At 45.6% G+C, this 27,126-nt stretch overlaps 1 protein-coding gene and 1 non-coding gene across 2 annotated transcripts; both read right to left on the bottom strand.

The window, feature by feature from the left end:
• Positions 1–75: 75 nt before the first annotated feature.
• On the bottom strand, positions 76–26,734 carry LOC103189006 (ADP-ribosylation factor 1). The gene is made up of 5 exons (XM_042345572.1): positions 26,617–26,734; positions 3,894–4,079; positions 3,173–3,283; positions 1,537–1,661; positions 76–267 (listed from the first exon to the last, which is right to left on the bottom strand). The coding sequence occupies exons 2-5, from the start codon at positions 4,036–4,038 to the stop codon at positions 106–108; spliced, it is 543 nt and encodes a 180-aa protein (XP_042201506.1). The 5' UTR covers positions 4,039–4,079; positions 26,617–26,734; the 3' UTR covers positions 76–105.
• On the bottom strand, positions 2,434–2,505 carry trnaa-ugc. The gene has a single exon. It is a non-coding gene; the product is annotated as a tRNA-Ala (tRNA).
• Positions 26,735–27,126: the final 392 nt, after the last annotated feature.

Genomic DNA, 27,126 nt, shown 5'->3' on the forward strand with positions numbered 1-27,126 from the left:
TAGAGAATAAAAGATGAGAGGAGGGGTGGGGGGTGGAGAGGAGGAGGGAGGGAGGGAGGGGAGGGAGGGAGGGAGGGAGGGGGTAGGGAGAGGACCGCCGAGAGTTCATTTGGTGCCCCGCAGTTGTACGGACAGCCAGTCCAATCCTTCATATAGCCCGTCGCCGCTGGTGGCACAGGTGGCCTGAATGTACCAGTTCCTGTGACGCAGTGAGTGTAGACCGAGTTTGTCTGTGATCTCTGCTGCGTTCATAGCGTTAGGCAGGTCCTGAGGGATAAACAAGAGCAGACAAAGGTTGCAACAGGTGAGGGACAGGACCGCAGGAGAGCATTTTCCGTCGCTGGCTTGAATAGGGTTTTTAAAAAAAAAAACACTTTTATAATAATAATAATAATCCTTTAGCCGAGACGTCTCAAAGCGCTTCACAGGATGTACTGTAAAGCGAATTGCCTGTATATTTTGTGGGCGAGAAGTGGTAGTTAATTTGCGCGCAGGAGCGTCCCACAAACAGTCGTGGGTTGAGTGAATACTTTTTTTTTTGAGGGATTATTGCCCCCGGAAAGCGATCCACCAATCAACTAACAACCAGGTTCCTACTTACTGCTCGGCAAACAACAGCTTATAGCGCCCTCGCGCAGGGTGGCATCCTAGAACGTTTGAACAGAGGCGGGTGCGTGGAGGAAGGAAACTTGCCTGAGGTTTCGCCTTGCCCAGTAATCCACCCCCGGGGTCCTCTCGCTTGCGAGGAGAACCCTCTAACTACTACGCTACAGGACTCCTGATCACTACTACTCCTCTTATTCCCCTCAATCAAATTCTTCCTCAAATAGAAACAAAACCAAAATGTAAAATGGCGTTTGGAACTCTGTACTCTTAAGAGGAAGCGGCTATCTTTGTCACACTGCTGGGAAACTCGCCTAAACTGCTTGTTTGAACTTCTCCCTATCCCCCCCCCCCCCCTCTCTCACACATACACACACAGACTTTCTTGCTCTTTGCCCCTATAATAATCCTTGCATTTGGTATTGCGAGTCATCACGTCGTCGAGACGACTCAAAGCGCTTCACAGGATATACTGTAAAACAAACTGACTGTATATTTTGTGGGCGAAACACAGCAGCCAATCGCACAGCAGTGTCCCACAGACAGTCATGGATTGAGTGACCAAATTATTTTTTTTTTAAAAAAAACTTAATTGTATTTTTTTTGACAGGAGTATTTTCCCCTGGAAAAGCGATCTGTCAATTGACTAACAACCGGGTTCTCCTCCTTACGGCTAGGTAAACAGAAGCGTGTGGAGTAAGGAAACTTGCCTAAGGTTTCACCCCACCCGGGAATTGAACCCGGGTCCTCTCGCTTGCGAGGGGGCTATGTCAAATGTAAGGATTATTATTATAACTTTCATTTGTGGCCCCTCCCTCCCTTTCCTTCAGTGTATGGTAATCCCAGTTTCCCCCAACAAGGAATATGGAAATAGTATTCAGGACGTATGGCAAAGTGCATGTTTCTGTCTCTCTCTCTCTCTCTCTCTCTTACCTGTTTGTTGGCAAACACTAGCAACACAGCGTCTCGGAGCTCATCTTCTGCCAGCATTCTCATGAGCTCTTCCCTGGCCTCATTCACTCGCTCTCGGTCATTGCTGTCCACCACAAAGATCAAGCCTGAATAGATAGCGGAGGAGAGGTTACAGTCACAGTTACATGTTCTGACTAATGCTCAGCTCTTTACTACAGACTGTATGGCACAGAATTTTTTTTTTTTTTTTTTTTTTGAAGGGATGATTACCTCTGGAAAGCGACCCACCAATCGACTAACAACCAGGCACTGCTGGGTAAAAAGAAGCATGTGGAGTAAGGAAACTTGTTTAAGGATTCACCCCACCCAGGTATCGAACCCGGATCCTCTCACTTGCGAGGCGAGGGCTCTAACCACTTTACGCTACAGAGCTTCACAAAAAAGTCTCCGCCCATTTATTCCCAGTGTCTGAATTGGGATGTGAGATTTGTGGATACTCCTCTAAGGTTCCTACCCTCTAGGCCATAGACGGCTTCTTTATTTTTTCTACCAAAAAATGAAGAGACACATCTAAATCACTAAATAGCAAGTCTCCTGTAAAAATTACTATAAGCAAACTTGGGCCTGAGAGGGTGGTAGAAGCAGATTCAATAAGACCTTTCAAAAGGGAATTGGATAGATTTTTGAATAATAATAATCCTTGCATGTGATATAGCGCTTTTCAAGTCTTCAAGATGTCAAAGCGTTTCAGAATATACTGTAAAGTGAATTGACTGTATATTTGTGGGCGAAACACAGCATCCAATTGCGCACAGCAGCGTCCCACAAACAGTCGTGCATTGAAGTGACCAATTTATTATTTTTTTTTCTTGAGGGATTATTATCAGGCGTGTGGAGTAAGGAAACTTGCCCAAGGTTTCGCCCTGCCGGGAATCGAACCCAGGTCTCTCGCTTGCAAGGCGAGTGCTCTAACCACTGAGCTACAGGACTCCATAAAAATTACTTTAAAAAATTTGAAATGCTATGGGGAAAGACTGGGATTGATTGGATAGCTCTTTCAAAGAGCTGTCGCAGGCACGATGGGCCGAATGGCATCCTTCTGCACTGCAAGATTCTATGGTTCTGTATAAAGAACCTGCGCTATAACAGGGTTCAACTATAGTCACAGGAGAGGGATAGCGAGGTAAAAGGAGAAAAGAATGACAAGTGATTGATGTCAGCCTGGCTCTGTTGGTAATTTTCTCTCTCTCTCGTCTCTGGATCAGAAGGTTGTGGGTTCAAGCGCCACGTCAACAGTTGGAACATATGCTATCGGTTTATTTATTTTGTAGGAGTTGAATTTTGCATCGTCTTAAATATGAACCTAACCTGGGGGTGGGGGGTTGGGGGAGAGGAGATGTAGAAGAGGGTAAGAGACGACATCAAGAGGAGAGATTTGGCGAGAAAAAAAAAGGAAAATAGTAGCTCGGGATATAGACTATAGTTTGGGTTGACATGTGCATGTTGCTGCCAGTATGGGGGAAGGCGAACTAGATGGACCCTGGTCTTCTTTCGTCCAGCAAATTCTTAGGTCCTTAATAGGTCTCTCAGCAGGGCTTTGAGCAGAGGCAGCACACTGGGTTATAAAGAACCTCCCTGCCCTCCTGCCTGTACTCACCCTGTGTGTTCTGAAAGTAATGGCGCCAAAGAGGTCGGATTTTGTCCTGTCCGCCCACGTCCCAGACTGTGAAGCTAATGTTCTTATATTCTACAGTTTCTACATTGAAGCCTGTGGTGGGGAGAGAGCGGAGAGGGTAAGGAGAACATTCAATCAATATATACAGCCAGTAAGTCAGCAACATCAACAACAAGCATCTATATAATACCCTTCAAACAGGGTAGCCCTTCAGTGCTTGCAGTTAATCCACCCCGATTCTAATCTCTCCAGATTATAAGAACGCTTGCATTTGATAAAGCCCCTTATCACGTCGATGAGACATCTCAAAGCGCTTCATGGAACATATTGTAAAATTAACTGACTGTGTATTTTGTGGGCCAAATGCAGCAGCTTCCCACAAACAGTTGTGGATTGAGGAACCACATTTCTTTTGGAGGCATTATTAACCTCGTGGAAAGCAAATCCACCAATTGACTAACAATCAGGTTCCTACTTACTGCTAGGTAAACAGAGGCATGCGTGTGGAGTAAGGAAACCTGCCTAAGGTTCGGCTCTGCCCAGGAATCAAACCCAGGTCCTCTCGCTTACGAGGCAATCGCACTAACCCTCGGGAATTTTACAAGGGACTTAGATAGTTTGCAGATGATACCAAGCCAGTAAAACTAGAAGATTCCTAGTTCCCACCACCTCCCCTCCCCACCCAAGCGAGACGAGTACTCACCTATAGTGGGAATAGTGGTTACGATTTCCCCCAGCTTAAGCTTATATAAAATGGTGGTCTTCCCAGCCGCGTCGAGGCCCACCATAAGAATACGCATTTCCTTCTTGCCAAAAAAGCCCTTGAGAAAGCTGGTCCACCCACCCATGGTGAGAGTATCTGTCTGGACTCACAACCTCTAATATTGATCTGAAAGGGAGAAAGACAGCGAGAGAACGTCAGGCACCATAGGAATAAATTCATAGTCAACACTCAGGGATGTGATTTTTTTTTCTGGTCAGCCGGGTCGGACATGTGGAAACCCATCACCGTTGCTTAAGAGTCTCCAAACCAAGCTGAGAATTCCATGCATCCCACTCAGACCTGGAAATCCCAGAAATAGATTGTTGGAATGCAATGCGCACTTGCTCCCTGGAGGGACGCACCCCGCTTACCTAATACCAGAGCGTATTAGGCACAGGTTGGCAAGAGTCAAGGTTTGGGGACCCCAGAGTGTGCGTTGGGGGTAACTACTGGAGTCTAACCAGCTAAAACCCCGTAGCTTGCCATTGATATCACTGTCTGGCAAACTTTCCTGCTGCTTGTCCAGCTAAGACCATCCTACCTGTTAGGGCTTTGGCTTGCAGGGTTAACAGGAGCTGAGTGGGAGGGCTTCGCTGCCTCCTAGTGACTGATCAGCGACATGAAAGAAGGTGAGGAAAAAAGATCTGTTGTAACATTGCTCTGAAATTTCTCACTTGTATGACAGACATGGTGAATTCAGAATTGAGTCAACATTCTGCAAGTGTCTTGGTAGTCTGATCCCTGAGCCAGCCAGGGTACTCCAGGGCTCTGCTGATGGCAATACAACCCCTTGGCCGGTCTTGGAAGGGCAGACCAGTCACTGCGGTCAGACAATCATCCCACTCCGCTCCCGTTAATCCTGTTAACAGGTGGGTGACCCGAGCTGGACAAGCAATAGGAAACCTGCCTAATACTCTCCAGAATTAGGTCAGCGGGATGCGCCCCTCCAGCGAACTTCATTCCAATAAACATCTCTGGAATTTCCAAGTGTCGGTGGGATGCATGGAATTCTCAGTTTGGTTTAGAGACTCTTAAGCGACGGTAATGGAAGCTTTCTGTGTGTGTGTGTGTGTCAGACACCTGGGTGACCAAAAATACCTCGAGACCCAAAGGTGAGAGTGCTACCACCTGAGCCACATTGGCTCATCTCTTTTACACACAGAGAGAGATGCTAATCACGATTCCCAAATGACTAATTGAGTATAATCGTAAAATAATCAACTAAATATTTAACTGAAGATCAACAGTGGAGCAGCAAATCTGCACTGTCATAACGAAACTACAACCAATCCAAGGTTACTAAAACTACGTTCCAACTCCATGACTGTTCGTAGTTAAAAAAAAGTTCAAACCTCATTCATGCAACTATTTGACTATTAATAATAATCCTTGCATTTGATATAGCGCCTTATCACCTCGTTGATACGTCCCAAAGAGCTTCATAGAATATACTGTAAAGAGAATTTTGTGGGAGAAACACAGCAGGCAGTTGCCTTACAAGCAGTCGTATATTGAGTGACCAAATTCTTTAGGTAAGCAGAGGCGTGTGGAGTAAGGAAACTTAGGTTTGCCCTACTTGGGACTCAAACCCAGGACCTCTCGCTTGCGAGGCGAGTGGTCTAACCACCCTACAGCACTCTATTGAAACCACCTCCTGAAGTGACCGATTTATATCAATGGCAAGCTATGGGGTTTATTATATCAAGTCAACGCTAAGTGCAATACAGCAGAACCTGGTCAGAACGAGCTGCGGTGGATTGGTGACTAGACCCAGGATGACTTGGTGACACATGCTGATTTTTGGCCAACCCGCGGTTTACAGGTCATCATTTCCCTTGCGAAAGTTCACTTTCACAAAGGAAATGATGTCAGCAGCACTTCCTCACATAAAGTGACTTCAGTGGGGATCTGGCAAAACACGAAACAGCATGTACCAGCAATTTGATGCCCTGGATGTCGGTGATTTTTCCATGCTTTGTTATATAGGTAAGCACAACAAATTGCATTTACCCAGTGACTTTCCCAAAGCCCCGGACAGTCAAGAATCTGCACCCGAGCTGGGGGATGGGATCGAGACGGGTGGAGGGCAAGGAGGGGCAGGTTGTGGTTGTGGGAAGGTGACCGAGATCAAAGAGGAAGGTTGAGACAGGCCTTGAAGGAGGCAAGGGGAGGGGGTGAGGCATAGGGATTCTGGGATGGAGTTGAGGGTGGGGGTCAGAAAGGCCGAAGGCCCGACAACAACAACTTGCAGTTATATAGCATCCTTCATGCGGCGTCTTGGAGCTTAATGGTGTCTCGGACGATGTTGGCCGGTGCAGCGCGAGGGTCATGGAGCAGGCGAAATACACGGGTTACAAGCAGGAAATTTGGACTGATCGATGCTTCAGAAGTAGTGAGGGGAGAGATTTTGAAGGGATTCGAATGTCAAGACCAAGTCTATCTATCCGCTGGACTGCTGGGAGCCAGTAGAGCCTGGCAAGGGTGGGAGATGAGATCAGAGCAACAGGAGAAAAAGTGCCGACAAGAACTAATAAAATAATCTCACTCTTTTTGAGAACGAATGCAACACGCCTTTCTTTTAAAAAAAAATCCTTTCCCAAGAAACTATTATTTTGAAATCTACCACTCCTTCAGATGAGACATTAAACCGTGACCCAATCTACCAGTTCTTAGGCCTGTATTTTAGTGGTTAGAGAACTCGCCTCGCAGGCAAGGTGATCTGGGTTTGATTCCCGGACGGGGCGAAATATTGGGCGAGCTTCCTTACTCCACAGGCCCCTGTTGTTAGTCAATTTGCGGATTGCTTTTCCCTTAAAAAATCATAATAATGTGGTCACTCAATCCACGACCGTCTGTGGGACACTGCTGTGCGCAATTGGCTGCCGCCTTTCACCCACAAAATACAATCAATACGCTTCACAGTACATTCCTGTGAAGCGCTGTGAGACGCCTCAAAGACGTGATGAGGTGCTGTATCAAATGCAAGGTTTATTATTATTATTTGGCGGATGCTAAGGGTCTTGTGCGCTATCAAAAAAAGGGAAGGGAGTTCTCTCCTCGACCCCTCCAACAATTTCCAATTCCAACTCCAAAAAGTTGGCCATTCACCTCAAGGCTGTTTCTGAGATCTAACGGTGTGAGAAATGGCCACACTGGACAGTAATTACAGTGATGTGCACACACAGGGTCTAGAAAAACTTGAACGTAGCTTCTTTGGCCCACACTTGGCAGCCCCTCCACAGATGAGACCAGAAATTCAGTTTGCATGAATGTGCACTTTGCCTTTCATGTCGGGCGAATCCCTCAAAACATTAGCAGAACGTAACTTATTCTCAATCAATACAGTCACCTCTACTGCAATGCACTGCACAGGTTAGTAAAAGCAGTTGTGTTATACTGACATCCTTCAGGCATGAAAGGCACTCTATCAAATATAATGATTTTTCTTATTATCTGTCTCGACAATACCAGGCTCCAGAAACCTTCAATGAGAGTATAATCAGAGGCCCTACTGCCGTCTGATGTTAATTCATGACAATTATAAATTACAGTTACACAGCGCCTTTCACATCAGGAGGATGCCCTAAGGCGCTGGACAGTTAGAGAATTGGACCCGAGCACAGGGTTGGAATCAGGAAGGGAGGAGGACAGGGAGGGTGGGGGTAGACCCACCTTGGGGGTGACCGAATGTGCAGTCAAAGAGGAGGGTCTTCAGACATGCCTTGAAGGAGGCAAGGGAGGAAATAAGGCAAAGGGGCGGTGGGATGGAGTTCCAAAGGGTGGGGTTCAGAGGCTGAAGGCCCGACTGCCGATGGTGGGTGGGCCGGGTGGGGTAACGTGGAGCAAGCCGGAACCCGCTGAGCGGAGGGAGCGGACAGGTCTGCATGGAGTTTGCAGGCCATGGAAGGCTTTGATGGTGAGGACAAAGATTTTGAACTCTATTCCCTGGGGTGGGGGGGGGGGGGAGCCAGTGGAGGCGGGTGAGGGTGAGAGGGTCACTCGTACATCAATCATTGACCTTGTAGTATCTGATGAAGTCATAGCCAGCTATAGAGTTTGGACATCGCTCTTCAGTCAACAAACAAACACACACCCAACTGTGCTCAATTGAGTCCATTCTCTCATTCCCAGTTGCAACAAAGCATGGAAAAATCGCAAATGCTCATAGTTCATCCCTCTCTCATGCCCCAAATGGGAAGCGGATGGCAGGAGTAAGAAAATTCTACTACTAATAATCCTTGCATTTGATATAGCGCCTTATCACATTGTTCAGACATCCCAAAGCGCTTCGCAGGATATACTGTAAAGTGGATTGACTGTGTATTTTGTGGGCGAAACGCAGCAGCCAATGGTGCACAAACAGCCATGGAGTGAGTGAACAATTTTATTTTGAAGGATTGTCGGCCAGGACACCAGGAGAGAGAAACTCCCTTCTCTTTTCGAATAGTGCCATGCGATCTTTAAGGTCCACCTGGACGGCACCTCTGAACATGCGATACCCCCAGCACTGCAATGGAGCATCACCTTAGACCGTGTGATTCGAAGCCCCGACGTGGGGGCTGACTCAGGAGGCGAGAGCGCTATCACTGAGCCAAGAAAGAAAAGTGGTGACACCTTCGTTTCTCCTTTTACAAAATGTTACAACAGACAGGAAGTAAAAGGAGAGGAAGAGAATGACAGCAATCTTCGATTGCAGTAATAAAATGAAAACCAGAGCAGCTGTCCTAACCAAACAACATCACGCCACTGCAGCTGAAATTACTCCAGATGGAGGGAAGTCAGCAGTTCATGGATCAATCAAAAGTGGTTGATCCACAGCCGCAAAAATCAGAAATTCACGTGAATAAAGACTATCAGTGTGGAAACACCCAGTTAGCAAAATAATAAGAATAACCCTCGCCTTTGATACGGCATCTTATCATATCACTGAGACGTATCAAAGCACTTCAGAGAATAAATTGTAAACTGCATTGACGGTATATTTTGTGGGCGAAACGCAGCAGCTAAGTGCACACAGCAATTTCCCAAACGGTCGTCAATTTTTTTCCTCCAGGATTAACCCCCAGAAAGCAATCTGCTAATTTGACTAACAACCGAGTTCCTATTTACTGCTTGGTAAACAGATGCGTGTGGAGTAAGGAAACTTGCCTAAGGTTTCGCCCTGGATCCTCTTGCTTGCGAGGCGAGCACGCTACCCTACAGGACTCAAGCTTCTTTACGCCAGCAGGCAAACGCACGGAAGGAGCACTATAATGCACAATGCTATAAATCAATCAGGCACAAACGCAGAGTATGTTTCAAGATTAGAAATGAATCTTCGATAGGTTATTTGCTCTGGTTGGAAATGCTGCTGAGGCTCTGCACCAATCGGTATTCTATCGCAAGATATGGAACACGTCAGTTCTATAAATAGCGTAAAACAGAGAAGCTGCAATAATTCAGGCGATTGGGCTGTAGAATGCGACCACACACAATAAAAAATGCAGATGAATGGATTTATAAGCAGGAAAAAATGTGAACACTGCATACCACAAGAACAGGTTCAGTCACCTCGATGGTGCTCACTTCACATGGACCCGTGCGCCGCCTCCGCTCAACAGGCTCAGACCTGCTCCACGGCCCTTGCTTGTCAGTGGGGTCTCCACAACCTCTGTGCCCCCACCCTTTAGAAATGCATCCCACGGTCCCCTCGCCGTGCTCCCTTGCCTCCCGCCTCTTCGACCATGCCTTCCGTCGTTGATTGAGTGACCAATTTTTTTTCAAAAGGGATCATTACACCCGGAAAAGCAATCCGCCGATCGACTAACAACCGGGTTCCTACTTACTGCTAGGTGAGCAGAGGTGAGTGGAGTAAGGAAACTTGCTCAACGTTTCACCCTGTCCAGGAATCCAACCCAGGTCCTCTCGCTTGCGAGGAGAGTGCTCTAACCATTGAGCTACAGGACTCCACTCAATGGGTCACTCAGCTCATCAAATCTGTTCTGACAACTTATTAGACGATGGCAGATCTTTTAAACCCATTTCTCCACCTTTCCTTTAACCTTACTCTATCTCCTTTAATATCCCAACCAATTCTCTATGACCTTTGCATGAGTGGGGGTGCAATTTTACCACCCATTGCATCACAAAATGTTTCCTGATCTCACTTCTAGTCGGCGGGTGGCAGTTTTGGATAAACTGGATTTTGTGGATAGTGAGGCTGGGGGAGTCTGGCGCGGAGAGCATTTGAATAGTTCCAGATCTCAAGGAGATTCCGAGCCAGCTAGGGGCATCAGCGAGGGAAAAGAAAGGAAGGAGGAAGGTTGAAAGGAAAGGTCTTACTTAAGGAGAGTTTTAGGGGAGCAGGAAGCAGGGGTAGAAAGTGTGATAGCTCACCCACCAATGGTGAGGGGACATATTCTCTGAGCACAGGAAGCTCGTCGGAGTGTTGCAGTAAGTGGTAGAGTTAGGAATTGAAGGGATTTAAAAGCAAAGGCAAGAATTTGAATTCAATTCGCTGTGGATTAGCATGCGCTACGGCAAAGAAGGCATTTGAGAGTAATTACCTGTACAGCACTTTGAGATGTTCTGACGTTATAAACACTACATTAGGATTAGTCAAAATATTTACCCTAATTGGTTACTTATCGGCTTTATCCATAGGCAGTCTACCTGCATTCATGCAAATTTCAGTACGACTCTGCAGCACTATTACTGCAAACACATTGTGCCAGACCTTTTTTTTTAAAAAAAAGATGGTTCTTTGGGAGCTGAATGCACTGACTATACATAGATAGTTCTTCATCAGCACCATTCAGTCTTCTTTTGGGGAATGGCATGAATTTAGCACAACCCCAGGGGAGTAAAGGCAGTCAACCCATGCAAATGGACAGTAATCCATTACTATAACAATTTACATATATATTCTGTCCTTCATGTAGTGTGACGTGGAAGCACTTAACAGCAACTATAAATATATATATAATCCTTGCTTTTGATATAGCACCTTATAATGTTGTTAAGTCTCAAAGCACTTCAGAATACATTATAAAATGGATTGACTGTATATATTTTGTGGGTGAAATGCGGCAGCCAATTGGGCATAGCAGTGTTCCCCAAATAGTCGTGGATTGAGTGACCAGACTATAATTTTTTAAAAAGGGTTTATTATCCACAGAAAGAGATCCTCCAATTGACTAACAACCGGGTTCCTACTTGCTGCTAGGTAAAGAGGTGTGTGGAGTAAGGAAACGTGCCTAATGTTTTGCTCTGCCCGGAATTGAACCCAGACCCTCTCGCATGCTTGCGAGGCAAGTGCTCTAACCACTGCGCTACGGGACTCAACACAGTGTCCTGTTCTATAAAATGCTATGCTTTTATCCGTGATGCCTCAGTTGGTAAAGGAACCACAAAGAAAAAGAAAGGCAACCTTGTGAGCACGTGAGGACAGGACCGTGCTTGGCTGCGATACTCTGTCATGATTCACTCTACTGAAACCCACTCATGAAGAACAAGTGGTGACCTAAGGTTGTTCTTTGTGAGTGGGTTTAACCCTCTAAGGAAAGGATCAGCAACCTTGATTCTGTGCTCTAGCCTAAGTCAGCCCTTCAATATAGGAGGAACTCCAGGCAATTAGTGACCCTTGATTTATAACTTCCCTTACGGAACGACAGAGACATGGCAATCATTAGCTTAAATGACGACCTGCAAACTGACGCCGCATAGCTATTTTAACTACTATGTTAGCACTTCCGTGAGCTTCAAGCACCCAATTTATCACTTCTCCATTTTGACCATTTCCTTGAATTTGACGGCAGGGAATGAGCAATGAATGAGAGAACTGGTACATCAACTGGTACACAACAGTCTCAGATTCAGCTTCCATAGACCCACAGGCAGAAATCTGCAGCACAGAAGGTGGCCATTCGGCCCATCATGTCTGTGTTGGATCTTTTGAAGAACGATCCTTCCAGTCCCATGCTTCACAAGAGAGGTTCAAATGAAGAATGTCCCTCCTTCAACCCATTTGCCCTCACCCTTTCAGAATCCCCACCCTACAGTCCTCTCATTACACACAAGCTTTTTGCCTCAACCATCCTCTGGCAATATTTCCATTTGTCTTTTTCATCCGATCCCAAAAGCCTGCGCCTAATAAGGTTTTGCTTGCGGTGGACCCTTTATTCAGTTATCTCTGTTGCCCACACCAGATATGCCGTCAGAAGCTTGTGTGTTGAAGTCCCACATCAAGGACTGCAGCTCACAGTCTTGGCTGATGCTCAAGTGCAGCGCTGGTGGAGGGAGCACTGTGCTGTTGGGAGATGCCACCTTTCAGATGAAATATTAAAATGAGCTTCTGTCTGCTTGTTTAGGCGGATGTTAAAGATCTCGCACTTGCCTCATTCAAGACTCTCCTCTTCGACTGACCTTCAGGCACCCTCCTCCCCTCCTCCCCCCCCACCGATCCCAACCCCCAGCTCAGATCCAAATCCCTGACTGCCCAACGCCTTGGGACGTCCTCCCGACGTGAAAGGCGCTATACAAATGTAATTTATTGTTGTTTATGGAAAAGAGAAGTTCTTGCAGTTTCATAGCTGACAATCCTCCCTGCACCTTGACCATTCATCTGATGGCTTAGCGGGACCTTACTGTGTACAAAATGGCTGGGGCATTACCACACTTAATAACTGTAAAACATTACGCTGTTTCCACATACCAGGTGCTATAAAAATGCACAGTCAGTCCTTTTTTGCAAACATCTGCCCAAAGCAAAGAGGAGTAATGAGCACCAGTAACAGCATCATTTGCTGTGACTGTAATCAGCTCTTAGCCTCTTTCCCTCAAGCTCAGTATTTTCTAACACAGAGGAGCTAAATCATAAGGTCACATATTCCCAAGAAAGACAGACAATACCTGCTGTGACATCGAGCTGTCACCCTATCCAATGCATCCCACACAGCCAAGCGGTTTGAACGTTCTGCACATACAGCTGGGAGGACTTGCTAGCTTGTGGGACCAGCCTCGCTTGCTTACTATGAATGGTCTTTTGCTCCGGTGTTCATTCTTACCAAGACTAACGCTTTAAATTTCTACAGCGACTTGCACTTATATACAAGTGTCTATCGCATAGGATGAACATCTCAAAGCACTTACATTTCCGCTAATAGAGACCATTTTAGATAAATAAAATACAAATATCTGCAAAAGCAAGATATAAAAACGCAGGAAGGGGCTAAAATGGAGAATCTTTTTGAGACATGGCACAGACACGAGAGGCCAAGTGGCCTTCTTCTGTCAATTTCTACAGGTCTATGCAGGGAGTTATTCAGTTAACCAAAAATACTGTCAAAACAATACCAAACTAGCTTAGATGCTCAAGACCATAAAATTGGCAGTTTACACGTATACTGGAGTGAATGCTCTGTGATAAAACCACACAAACGATCGATGTATATGTAGTTCCTATGAACAAGCTCGACTGTCCCCATTGCAGTTTTGCTGCAATACGCAATCCCTTCCACATTACAACAACAACTTATATTTACACAGCGCCTTTCACGTCGGGAGGACGTCCCAAGGCCCTGGACAATGGGACAGGCAGGGAGGGGGGGGACGGGGAACAGGCTGGAGCCCGCTGAGCGGGGAGGTCGATTACACAAACTCACAGCAAAAAAATTTAACCGCCCCCTTTTCTGCTGGTGAATATCCTTAATTTATTCCACTCGCTGACTTGACTTCGCCAGCCTCACAAAACCATTCACAATTCTGAAAACTTCTGGGGAGATTCACTTCCTCTAGTCTAGTCATTTATGCTGCTTTTTGCTCAAATGACGGAATTTGTTCAAACTGTTCAGACTGAGACCACTGGAATTTTGGAATCATGAAGGAAACACTATATGGTTTCACATACCATGACCAAGATCTCTTCAGATTAGTCCCCAAAAGAATGTGCATTTGACATTTGCGGTACATGACTCAAATCTCCATGTGGTACCTCTCTACAATATCCATAAAATCTCAAATATCTTCACTATTCGGGCCTTCGAATCTGCTTGAATCCTGCTCCCCTGCGCTCTTCTTTCCCCTTAAGGCTTTTAGATTTTTCTTTCTAAAATATTAGTTCAACTACCTTTTAAACACAATGGGGGGGGGGGGGTTCTGCTTCAATCACCCCGTTTGGAAAAAAGACCAATACATGTTACACAACTACAGTAAAACTCGCAAAAGTCTGATCTGTATAAATAGTATAATCTATCTACCTATCTATCTGACCAAGTAACGTTCAAGAGTTTGACACAACTTCTACTTTGCATGATAACAATCCTTGCATTTGACATAACGCCTTATCACGTCTTCCAGTTATCTCAAAGCGCTTCACAGAACATGCTGTAAAGAGAATACTTTGTGGCCGAAACAAGGCAGCCAATTGTGTACGGCACTGTCGAACAAACAGTCGTGGAATGAGTGAGCAAATCATTATTTTTTTTTAAAAAATTATTTCGTTTTGAAGGGATTTTTACCCACAAAAAAGCGATTTGCCAATCCACTAACAATTGAGTTCCTACTTAATAAACAGAGTTGTGTGGAGTAAGGAAACTTGCCCGACGTTTCGCCCTCCCTGGGAATTGAACCCAAGTCCTCTTGCTTATGAGGAGAGTGCTCTAACCACTAAGCTACAGGACTCCAAGCCATTAAATGTATGGTCCCAAATGACACGACTTATGTGAAGTTGACTGTATATAAAAATAAATTCTGCTCACTTTTGTGTTTTGCTGAACAGACGTTTATAACCTCCAGCCACGGAATGACACATTGTCCCCACACCGCCCCCCCCCCGCCCCCCAGTCACTGACTCAAGTTGTCCATGTTAACAGTGAGATCAGATATGTGCTGGTGATAGACTACGTCAGGTATCATAATACATCAAATCCACATAAGCAAATTAAACAGTGACGCTCAATTACATTGCGGGTTTCTCATCCACCAACCGGAGTTTTAAAGGTTATGTTAAAGGTCAGCAGCTTTTAAATGCGGTAATAGGTGATTTAGTATAAAGCGACATTTCAACCTGTTTACTTGACCCGGGCTCAAATTCATCCCTTTTAATTCAGTATACAATACACAGACGTAGAATTTTTCAATAGAGAAGCAGGCCATTCGACCCACTGTGTCTAGACCGCTGCTACCTCTTCATTTTTAAAGATGCCTTTACTATTATTATCATCATCATCATCAATCCCACTTTCAGCTCTTTCCTCAGGTTACATTTTTTTCAGTTCTCCGCTCATCCAGTACCCTTTAGAACAGGGTTGTCCAATGTTATCCACTAGCGGCTAATTGGGAATTCAGATGTGGCGAAATTCCATTTATGATTAGTAAATAAAAAACGAGAAACAATAATAATGCTTACATTTGATGTAGCGCTGTATCACGTCGTTGAGACCCCTTAAAGCCCTTCACAGGATATATTATAAAGTGGATTTTGTGCACTGTGTACTTTGTGAGCAAAACCAATTGTGCACAGCAGTGTCCTTCAACCAGTCGTGGATTGAGTGACCAATTTTTTTTTAACCCCCAGAAAGAGATCCGCCAACCAACTAACAACCCGGTTCCTACTTGCTGCTCGATAAACAGAGGTGTGTGGAGTAAGTGAAATTGCCTAAGCTTTCACCCTGCCTGGGAATTTAACCCGGGTCTTCTCGCTTGCAAGGCAAGCGCTCTAACCAATACGCTACAGGACTCCAGTAATCAATACCAAACCCGAACAACCCTCTGAGTGAAGAAATTCCTTGTTAATTTTTTTGCTAACAATCCTATACTATGACGCTGGTCATCAATTCCATAGCTAAAGGAAACAGTTTTCCCTTCTTGCCCGCGGCATGCCCCGGTAGAATTTTAAACACAACCATCATACCCATCTCAATTTTCTGGGACTCAATCTTTATTGTGGCCAAATTAAGCACTCTGAAGAAACTGAAGACCAAACAGTCTAAACAAAACCAAAGTGGGTGTTACTGTAACACGGATAACCACAAGTGAATGATTGGTGTGGCCTGATCTTACTTATTACTGCCAATACAAACAGGGGATACAATACCTAGTCTAGCTTGATTTTTTGGGGGTCAGCCAGGTGTCTGACACACATGGAAACTCACCACCATGCTTTAAAAGTATCCAAACCAAAGCATAGTTCAATGCACCCAACTATGCATGTAAATCCCAGATATACCTGCTGAAATGGGATGCGCACTCTCCCCCTGGAAGGATACACTCTGCTTACCTGATTCCAGAGACTATTAAACGCAGGTTGGAGAGAGCCAAGGTTTGGGGATCCTAGAGCGTGCGCTGGGGTAATTGCTGGAGTCTAACCAGTTAAAACCGCATAGATTGCCATTAATGGCTGTGTCTGGCAAGCTTTCCCACTGCTTGTTCAGCTAGGACCACGCTACCCATTAAGGCTTTGACTTGCAGGGTTAATAGCTGAGTCCGTGTTCTCAATGACTGGTCTGCCCTTCCAAGTCGTGCTGATGAGTCAGGCTGGCTGTGCTGTCATCAGCAGTGCCCTAGAGTACCACGGACCCACCCGCCTGGTTCAGGAACTGTACTACTGAGACTGCCACAGAGAGTTAGTTGGATTCTGACAATCCGTTGCCAAATATGTCACCTTGGACCCAGTTCAGCTCCAAGGAAACCAGGCTTACCTCACCCCCCAGTTTAGCTCTGTGAAGGAAAATGATTAACAGAGAAAGAAATCTCGCTTTGTGGCTCAGATAAAGCGCTGACATTTCACTCTACTTCAATAGTGATCCCTTAGTATAAAGTGTATACCCGCAGTATAAAGACACTCAGCTACAGGACGATGAGTCGATTTGGCAGATCACTTTTCCGACAATAATAATCCATTCAAAAAATAATAATAATTTGGTCATTCAATCCACAACTGTTTGTGGGACACTGCTGCACATAACTGACACATACAGTCAATTCAGTTTACAGTATATTCTGTGGAGAGCTTTGAGGCGTCTCAACAACATAAGGCGCTATATCAAACGCAAGGGTTACTACTTATGATGGTTTTCGCATGTGTCAAGATACCTGGCTAACCCCCAAAAAAATCACATTTCATTGTCAAAACAAAGTGACATTTAAAAAGTGTCAAGACACCCACTGGTTTTCCAATGCTAGATTTTGGTACAATGCTCTAATTTTGCGAAGTCTGCAGATCCGCATCAGAACAATAAGTTTCATCCTCTGTATCTCTAAATTTACCGCAAATCTTAGTTCATGTCAAACTGCTGCTTGGGGGGGGATTTTGGATTTTTTCTTTCAGAGCACACACAAACTCGATTACGCAATGCTGGGTTACCTTGAAATACAATCATAGCAAATAACGTCCCACTGTTTTAACTGGCTCGCTGAGGAATTATCAAATAAACAGTGCAGCTTTGTATTGGATTGGTGCTCCCGTGCACTGCAGCAAAACAGGATCCAATTCCTGAACAGTGAGAATTTAATCTCATGCAAGGGATGGGGGAAGGGGAGAGAGGAGGGTGAGGGAGGGGGGGAAAGAGGAGGATGAGTGGGGAAGGGAAGAAGGCTTCAACACCGAGGAAAGCCGGTCGGCTCACTGTGTTTGCCAACGGTGAGGAAACAGAAAATAATTTCCGGTAAGGCAACAAAGCTAAGAAACAAAGGAATCAGACACCCACCCATTAAACACTGAGTCCTGTATAGTATTGGTTAGAGTACTTATAATAATAATAATAATAATCCTTGCATTTGATATAGCGCTTTTCACGTCAGGAGGACGTCCCAAAGCGCTTCACTGTAAAGTGAATTGACTGTATATTTGTGGGCGAACGCAGCAGCCAATTGCGCACAGCAATGTTCCACAAACAGTCTTGGATTGAAAATGACCAATTTATTATTGTTTTGTTTTGGAGGGATTATTATTAGGCTCTGTGTGGAGTAAGGAAACTTGCCCAAGGTTTCGCCCTGTCTGGAAACGAGAGGTCAAGCGAGCGTTGCAAGCGAGAGGTCCTGGGTTTGATTCCCAGGCAGGGTGAAAGGTGAGGAAAATTTCCTTATTCCACACTTCTGTTTACCTAACGGTCAATAGGAACCCGATTGTTAGTCGATTGGTGGGTCGCTTTTCTGGGGATAATAACCCCTTTAAAATTAATTTTAAAAATTTAAAAATTGGGTCACTCAATCCACGACCGTCTGTGGACACTGCTGTGCACAATTGGCAGCGGCGTTTCACCCATAAAGAAAAACAGTAAAATTCACTTCACAGTATATTCTGAAGCGCTTTGAGACGTCTCGCAGATAGGATAAGGCACTATATCAAATGCAAGGAATAGTATTATTAAACAAGATATGAGACGTAACTGATCATGTCAGCAAGCCGCTCTCCATGTTATTTTAATTTTCATGGGCTTCAACAGAACACCACACACCTCCTTCCCCACACTTCCTGTGGACACAATCGCACATCCTGCGAGCACTACCGTACAGTAAAAATAATGAACAAGATGACTCTCAGATTGCATTTCCAAATCTCAATCGCATCCATCCATGGAATCCAGTCCAATCGAGTAACTGCCACTGAATCAATGTTGGCATAAGATAAGACGACACTAACTGCATTTGTGCAGTGCCTTTAACATACGGTAACACCGCAAATTACTTCACAGAGATCACAGTCATGGTAAAAGAGAGGTTTTCAGGAGGCTTTTAAATATAGCGAAGGCATTTTAGAGAGTATGGGGAATGGAGGCTGTCACTGACTGTGGAGAAGAGGGGTGAAGGCTGCTGGCCCGAGTTAACAAAGTAGAGTGGACGGGCTGGATAAGGCTGCAATAGAGAATTTATCTTTCATTTAACTACCATCAATGGAGCACCACAAACAAGGCAGGAAATAAAAAGCCTCAGTTTAAACCACACCCTCCCTAATATATTCTGGAAGAAAATGAAAGTCAATTCTTCGAGACATATGAAGGAACTGGGAACTGGGAAAGGTACCCAAGCTCAATGCAGGAGTCAGAAAAAGTGCGATTTAGATGTCAGTCGGGCTAAGTTGCTGGCACTTTTGGTGAGCATTGAGTCAGAACGTTGTGGGTTTTCAAGCCCCACATCGGGTCTTTAAACTTGCGTTATGGGAATGGTCCATTAGATGAGATGTTACACTGAGGTTCTAATCCGCCTGTTCAGGTGGACATTAAAGACCCCATGGCACTATTCAAAAAGAGAAGTGGTTTTCTCCCAGTGTCCTGGCCAACAATTCCCCAAACAAAGTTAGTCATTCAACACCACCAACAAATTGCAATTACACAGCACCTTTCACGTCAGGAGGACGTCCCAAGGCGCTGAACAGTCAGGGATCCGCACCCGAGCTGGTGGTTGGGATCGGGAAGGGTGGAGGGCATGGAGGATAGCGGGAGGAGGATGACCGAAAAGGAGAGTCTTGAGACGGGCCTTGAAGGAGGCAAGGGATGGAGGCGGAGGCACTGTGGGATGGAGTTCCAAAGGGTGGCGGCAGAGAGGCTGAAGGCCCGCCAATGGTGGGGCTGGCAACTCGGGTGACGTGAAGCAGGCCGGAACACACTGAGCAGAGGGAGCAGACAGGTTAGTAGAGGGCTAGGATGGGGTGATAGGAAGACAACACGGGCTGCAGAGTTCTGGATGATTTACAGCCTGGAGAGGCCGACAGGCGGGAGTAGGTGTAGTCGAGCCTGGATGAGCCAAAAATGTGGATGAGGGTCTCGGAGGCCTGGGGTGAGAATCAGAGGCAGAGCGGGACAATGTTGTGGAGATTGGGAAAGGTGGAACAGTTCATGGAATGGATGTGGGGGATGAAGGACAGTTGAGGGTCGAACAGGACACCGAGGTTCGTAAGGTATAGAGTGCATCCATGAAGGGTGATGTTGTCAGCACCCGAGGTATATTCATCTCATACCATAAACATTCACAATTATATAGCACCATTCAGGTGGCACCCGAAATGGGAGTGGAACCTGAGTCCGATGAGGAGGGGATAGATGCTGGTAAATTGCTGTGCACAAAAAAGGCTGCTGCATTCATCCACAAAATACACAATCACTTTACAGTAAATCCTGTGAAGCACTTTGAGATATCCTCCTGACGTTGATGGCCTTATATCAAATGCAAGGTTTTTTTTGGTCAGCCGGATGTCTGACACATCCGGAAACTCACCACCATGCTTAAGAGTATCCAAACCAAACTGAGAGATCCATGCATCCCACCTGCACATGGAAATCCCAGGGATAGATGGAATGGAATGTGCACTTCTCCCTGGAGGGATGCATTCTGCTTACCTAATTCTGGAAAATATTACGCGGAGGTTGGCAAAACCCAAGGCTTGTGGCTCCCAGAAGCATTGGGGTAATTGCTGGAGGCTAACAGCTCAGCACACTCCGGCCTACTCCACTTCTCTCACCCGGCCAGTCCCAACATTGGCGATCGAACCTATTCCATGGCCTTGATCACTCTTCTTGGGAACCTGTTCCACCTGCTGAATACCTCCGTTAAAGAAATACACTGAAATCTGTCCTAAAATTAACCTACGTTTCGCCCATAAGATATACAGTCAATCCATTTTACAATATGTTCTGTGAAGAGTTTTGAGACTTCTCAATAATAAGGCACTATATCAAATGTAAGGATTATTATTGCAGAATATACTGGAAAGTGAAATTACTGTATATTTTGTGAGTAAAACAATGGCAGCCAATTGCAAACAGCAGTGTCCCACAAACAAGTCATGGATAATCCCAAAGGATTATTAACCCTGGAAAAGCAATCCACCAATCAACCAACAACCAGGTTCCTAGTTATTGCTAGGTAAAGAGAGGTGTATGCCAAAGGTTTGCCCCGGCATTCGAACTCAGGATATCTCGCTTGCGAGATGAGCGTGCTAACCAATAAGCTACAGCACTCCACCAATCAAACCCTCAAGGTCAGGCACAGACAGGCACATGGAAAGGTGGCCTGTTAGAGGTGTATTTCCCCCCATATTCCTACAAATCACTTTGAGTCGTTTATTTTCTGTAAAAGGCATCGTAAATACAAGTTTTTGTTGTCTGCCCATTACTACATACACAGCAGATTGCTATGGCTAATGCGGCTAAAATGGGGGCAGGAATTGTGGCGACACTTCCCTATTCATGAGGTCACAAAACTTCTACACAAGATGTCCTATTACAATACAATGTAAAATTACATTTGTATATTGCTTTTCACATCAGGAGGACGCGGCAAGGCGCTGAGCACGAGCATGTCCCAATCAGGGCCACAGCACTAACGTAACAAGAGGTACAACATGAGCTCCCTGAATTCAATTTCAGACACTGGGGGAATTCAGTGAAACGTTTCTTCCCGGTCTTTAATTTAAATCTCAGAATGGTCTGTCTACTGCACCTTCACAACAGTTCTAAGTGCCAAGACTTAGCCAAGCCAAGACTAGTTCTAGGCTTCATGAAGAAGTTCTTTTTCTTAAAAACTGATTTTCACTGCCAATTTGTTTTCGGTGAAGGTCAATCAATAAAACCAATGCAATTTTTTAAAATGTAAGCTTGCGGTTTTTTTCAGCATTCCTAAATTTGCGCGCATGCCCCCAAAATAGCCCGACTGCGTTGCTGGTCCTAGGAAGAGGCTCAATAACTCATTGTGGCCAGGCCGTTTTCCCCACATAAATTCCAATTTTCTCTAAATTTACCTTTTTTTTGAGTACATTCTACTCCCCCCCCCCCCCCTCACCACACAGTCCCCGAAATTCTTCCATTCTTTGGACAGAAAAAATAAAAGTCCCTAAAGCATCCGTGTTTTATTTTTTCCAATTCAAAATTAACTTGAATAACCATTCGTAAAGGACCCTTACAGCAAGCAGAGATTTTCATTCCACTGGATTTCAACTATTCTGGGGAGTGGTGAAGACGGTACCAAATTACTAAACTACAAATTACAAAGTACTAGCATGACGCCTAGCAAATTTTTATGTTCTTATTTACAATATGTAATTTGGGATAAAAATATGTCAAGCGACTGCCAGGATGGAGAAGGCAAGCTAAATGACCTTGGGTCTTCTTTCGCCGAGCAAATTCTTATGTTCTTACACATGGGTTTCACTGATCCTCATGAGAGATTAAAAAAGACTCTTGCCACCATAATACAATGCAAATTGACATTTGTATAGTACCTTTCGCTTCAGGAGGACTTCCCAAGGTGTGAAAGAGTTTCAAAGTGCTGTACAGGAATATGGGGGAAAACAGATCTCTGCCAGGCCTTTTTCATGTGTCTCTCATGAAATTGTAATGGGCAGGTTCTATAAAACTAGGTTCTGCCGATGAGTAAACAACTTTCTACTTCACCTGGAGTCATATCTTAACAATGGCGTAGTGTGACAATGAGCGGTGGGGGAAAGGGAAGGTCACTGTAAGCGTGGTCAAAGAGGAGTCTTCAAGTATACAATCTGAAGACGGGCAAAGAGGTGGAACACGGAGGGACTGAGGCAGAGTTCCAGACGTTCGGATCATGAGAAGCACTAAATAAAATTAAAGTCCAACAAGTCTCTCCCAGCCATCTCTTATTCTAGATAATGACACTGTGTGTAGTACACTCACATTTTCCTCTGCCCGGGAGGAATGGTGTAATACAGGATACCACGTTTGCCTTAAGACCCAAAACAGAACAAAAAAACCTGTAAAGATATATGCACGTTCAGTGAAGCTCTCGGAAACGGATAAAAATGGACTCTACCGGGGAGAATTGGCTAGTTTGCGGATCAAAGTTTCTTGGTACCGTCCGGCAAGGAAACCCAACGTCAAAACTTCAATGGGCAATACCAAGTGTGCAGCATCAAATGTAGTGGTGTGTTATATGACCTTCATTCAAGACACGTGAAGGAAGCTGTCTTGGTCAGTCACAATCAAAGATTTAAATATGACCAATTGTGAAGTCACTAAAGGCTACATTCTCTACACAGACTTAAAGCTGTACAACCTTCAGACAACACCAGGCTAAAGGCATATGACCCCTCCATCCACAGCTCTCAGACCACATAAAACACAAACTTTATTTGATCGAAAAACAAAAACCCTCAGTAGTCTTATATTTTTACTCTGGAGTCTCATAATTACAGGCTAATAAAACACTAAACAATTGATAATTCAAGGCCCAGACTCCCTTTCCTGCCTCTTAAAAGAATAAAGTCCAGGAAATGCTTCCAATGTATATTCCCTTCCACAAACCAGAGAAGGGAGTTTCTCCCAGTGTCCTGGCCAACAATCCCACAACTAAAGTTTGTCATTCATTTCATAATTGTTTGAGCGACATTGCTGCGTGCTAACTGGCTGCCATGTGCACCTACAAATAACATACTTTACAGTAAATCCTGTGCAGCACTTTGAATCGGCCCCACCAACGTGAAAAGCGCTGCATCAAACTCAAGGATTATTATGAACAAAACACAAAATACTGCAGATGCTGGAATCTGAAACAAAAACCGAGAGAGCTGGGAAAGCTCAGCAGGTTAGGCAGCATCTATGGAGAAAGGAAAGTGAGTCAAAGTTTCGGCTTCACGACCCTTCGTCAGAACATCGTTTTTTCCCAGCTCTCTCTGTTTTTGTTCAAGGATTATTATTAATGATACACTAAAATGTTATATTTTTATAGTGCCTTTCACCTTGGGAAAATGTCGCACAGTGCTTAACAGTACTGGCTGGGAACTGAGTTACAACAACTTGTATTTGTATAGCGCCTTTCACGTCAGGAGGACGTCCCAAGGCCCTGGATAGGGCTAAAAGGATGTTTTTACGGCTGGTGCAAGGCAAATAGTGACATACAGCAGGGATCTAAGCTGGGGCCCTTTCTATTTTTCAAAAAAACGCAATGACCTAGACTTAGCTATGGGAGATCAATATCAAAGTTTGAAGATGACATTAAGAGTGGAGGCAAAATAATCATCCTTACATTTGATATAGCACCTTATCACATCTTCAAGACGTCTCAAGTCACTTCACAGTGTAAAATACATTTTGTGGGCCAAACACGGCAGCCAATTTTGCACAGCAGAGGCCCACAAACAGTCGTGGATTGAGAAACGAAACAAAATTAGCTAAGCTGGATTGAGACATGAAGGTAGTTTCCACATTATGGCTGGGTTTTAATCGCAAGTCCTGCTTCATCTTAAATTTTAAGACAAAACACTAGGTAGGATTTCAGGTAGCAAAGTTTGTGTGGGTCGCTTTGAACCAATTCCGGTTTTCATATAAATGCCATTAGGAAATCACACACATCAGACCTCAAGGTCAGCAGGCAATTTATCCGGAGGATTGTTGGCCAGGACACCAGGAGATTTACCCTTCCTTTCTCTTTCCCAGAAGTGCTATGGGATCTTTAATATCCACCTGGAAAGGCAGACAGGAACGTCTCATCTGAAAGGACATTCCGTTAAGGTCAAAGCCACGAATCATCAAATATTTTTTATGTTGGGTCCAACCTCTCAATCTAATCTTTCCCACATCATAAAACTCTCAAGAACCTTGTAACATTTTTACCCTTTGATACCCAACCCTCCCCACAACAATTCTTCCAAGGTACTTCTAATCCTAACATTGGCTTTTCAACTGAATCTAAAACAAGAAATATTTTAAAAAGATTTAGTTTATTATAACAGTCCTGATCAAACAGTCTCCCACAAACCAATCCAAATTGAGTATTACAATCTCCTATGAGGTGTGTGTGTGTGAGAGAGAGAGAGACAGACAGGAGGGAAGAGTGAAAGAGAAGTCACTACAAATCTAAGAGATAACAAATACAACCCACCCTCCAACAGCCCTACCCATGCCTTAACTCCATTCTAATATAGTTCAACCCCCACACTGGGACTTTGAGCTCATAGTCCAGGCTGGCACTCCAGTGCTGTGTATTATCAGTGCCATCCTCCTTCAGATGAGATGTTAAATTGAGGTCCCATACATACGCCTGTTCAGGTGGACACTATAGATCACTGGCACGATTTGACACAATATCTCCGCCAAATAAAATATTAAATTTATGGCTGTTTGGTGACCGTCATGTTCGGCTTCAAAATAGACACTATACATAGTACGCACTGTAAAGCCTTTGACATTGATGACGCGTGAAAAGGGACGACATCAAATGCAAGAATTATATTAAAATAATCCATACGCTCGATGTAGCACCTTTCAGGAGGATACACTGCAAAGTGACTGTATTTTGTAGGCAAACATGGCAGCCAATCTACGCACAGCAATGTCCCACAAACAGCCATGAGGTAAATGACCAATTATGTGTGGAGGAACCGGGACACTGGGAGAAACTCCTCCACTTGAACAGGCAGGGCCTCAGTTTAACATCTCATCCACACGAAAGCACCTCCAACAATGCACTGGAGTGTAAGCCTTGACTTACGAGTTCAACGTCCCCCAAGGTGGAGCCTGAGCCATACAACCTCCCGACCCAGAGGCCAGAACGCTACTAACTGGAGGGGTGGGGGGAAGACAAATGTACTTATTTAAATACAGTCGCGTGATTGAGTATTCCATTTCCTCGTGTGAGATTTAGCCGCGATCGGGGGAAGAGAGAGAGAGAAACAACAACAGCAACAAGATTCCATTTATAGAGCGCCTTTCACGTCGGGAGGACGTCCCGAGGCGCTGGACAGTTGGGTCAGGACCCGAGCATTGGGGGGGGGGGGGGGGGGAATGGTCAGGGTGAGGGGAGGGAAGGAGGAGGAGGGAGGGTAGAGAGTCGAGCTGAAGGCACGGTCGAAGAGAAAGGTCTCGAGACCGGCCTCGGAGGAGGAGGAGGAGGAAAGAAAAGAGAGAGAAAGAAAACAAATGGAACGATATGACAACGATCCACTTTCCAATCGGTTCAGACGCATTTTTTTTTAAAAAAAAAGAGAGAGACAATGAACAACAGTTCCGCCCTCTAAAACACACACAACGCCACCACACACAAGGGGTTGGCTTCAAAGCACAAAATGAGGAGGATATAGAGCTTGAAAAGGAGCAGTGAAACCCACCCCAACCCCTCCCCCCCCTCTCTGAGGAAGGTGAAAGTTTTTTTTCACCCCCAAAAAAAATTAAAACAGAATAGATTTTCTCTCCACTTTTAACCCGTTGTACACGGGGTGGGGGGGGGAGAGGGGGGGGGGAGAGGGGGGGGGAGCGAATCGTTGGGTATAAAACGTGGGTTTATTTGGGTAATAAGGGGGGGGGGGGGTTAAAGTCTCTCTCCCCTCTTCTCTCCCCCTCCTCAGGCGGCCCGCGGGCTTCAGGAGGCCCGCGGGCCTCAGGTCTCTCCCCCACACGCTCCTCCGCTCATCGATCCGGTTTTTTTTTTAAAAAAACGGGCGACCGAGTCGGGGAAGGAACTCTCTGTCTCGGTCGGTCGGTCGGTCGGTAGCGAGTGGGCGGAGGAGCCCGAACAATGGCCCCCGGGTTCCGGGCAGCCCGCAGGCGGCGGCGCGGCGGCGGCGGCCCAACAACCCCTCCCTCTCTCTCCCTCTCTCTCTCTCCTTCTCTCTCTCTCTCTCTCGGCTCCGAGAGGTTTCGTACTCACTCCCTGACCCTCCCACCCGCGTCCGGGCTCCCTCGCGGGCCCGCTGCACCGCCCCTCGGGCGCGCTCGCCGCCTCTTACCTCGGCTCTCTCTCAGCCGCCGCTCCGGTTGACTATTTGGCCCCAAGATGGTGGGCGAAGCTGCTGCTGCTGCGGCTTCCCCTCGCCTTCCCGCCCGCCACGTCATGTGCTCATTGCTCGCCAGAGGGGGTAGAGTCAATGCCAATAGCTCAACCCCCTCGCCTCCAATACTCGCCAGAGGGGGGGTAACACAAATGCCAATAGCTCAAACACCTCACCTCCAATACTCGCCAGAGGGGGGTAACACAAATGGCAATAGCTCAACCCCCCCCCCCTCCAATACTCGCCAGAGGGGTAACATAAATGCCAATAGCTCAACCCCCCCCTCCAATACTCCCAGAGGGGTAACACAATCCAATAGCTCAACCCCCCCCTCCAATACTCCCAGAGGGGTAACACAATGCCAATAGCTCAACCCCCCCCCTACCCCAGAGGGGTAACACAATCCAATAGCTCAACCCCCCCCCCTCCAATACTCGCCAGAGGGGGTAACACAATTGCCAATAGCTC

This window comes from Callorhinchus milii, unplaced genomic scaffold (genome assembly GCF_018977255.1).
Source record: "Callorhinchus milii isolate IMCB2004 unplaced genomic scaffold, IMCB_Cmil_1.0 Scaffold62, whole genome shotgun sequence".
Taxonomy (NCBI): domain Eukaryota; kingdom Metazoa; phylum Chordata; class Chondrichthyes; order Chimaeriformes; family Callorhinchidae; genus Callorhinchus; species Callorhinchus milii.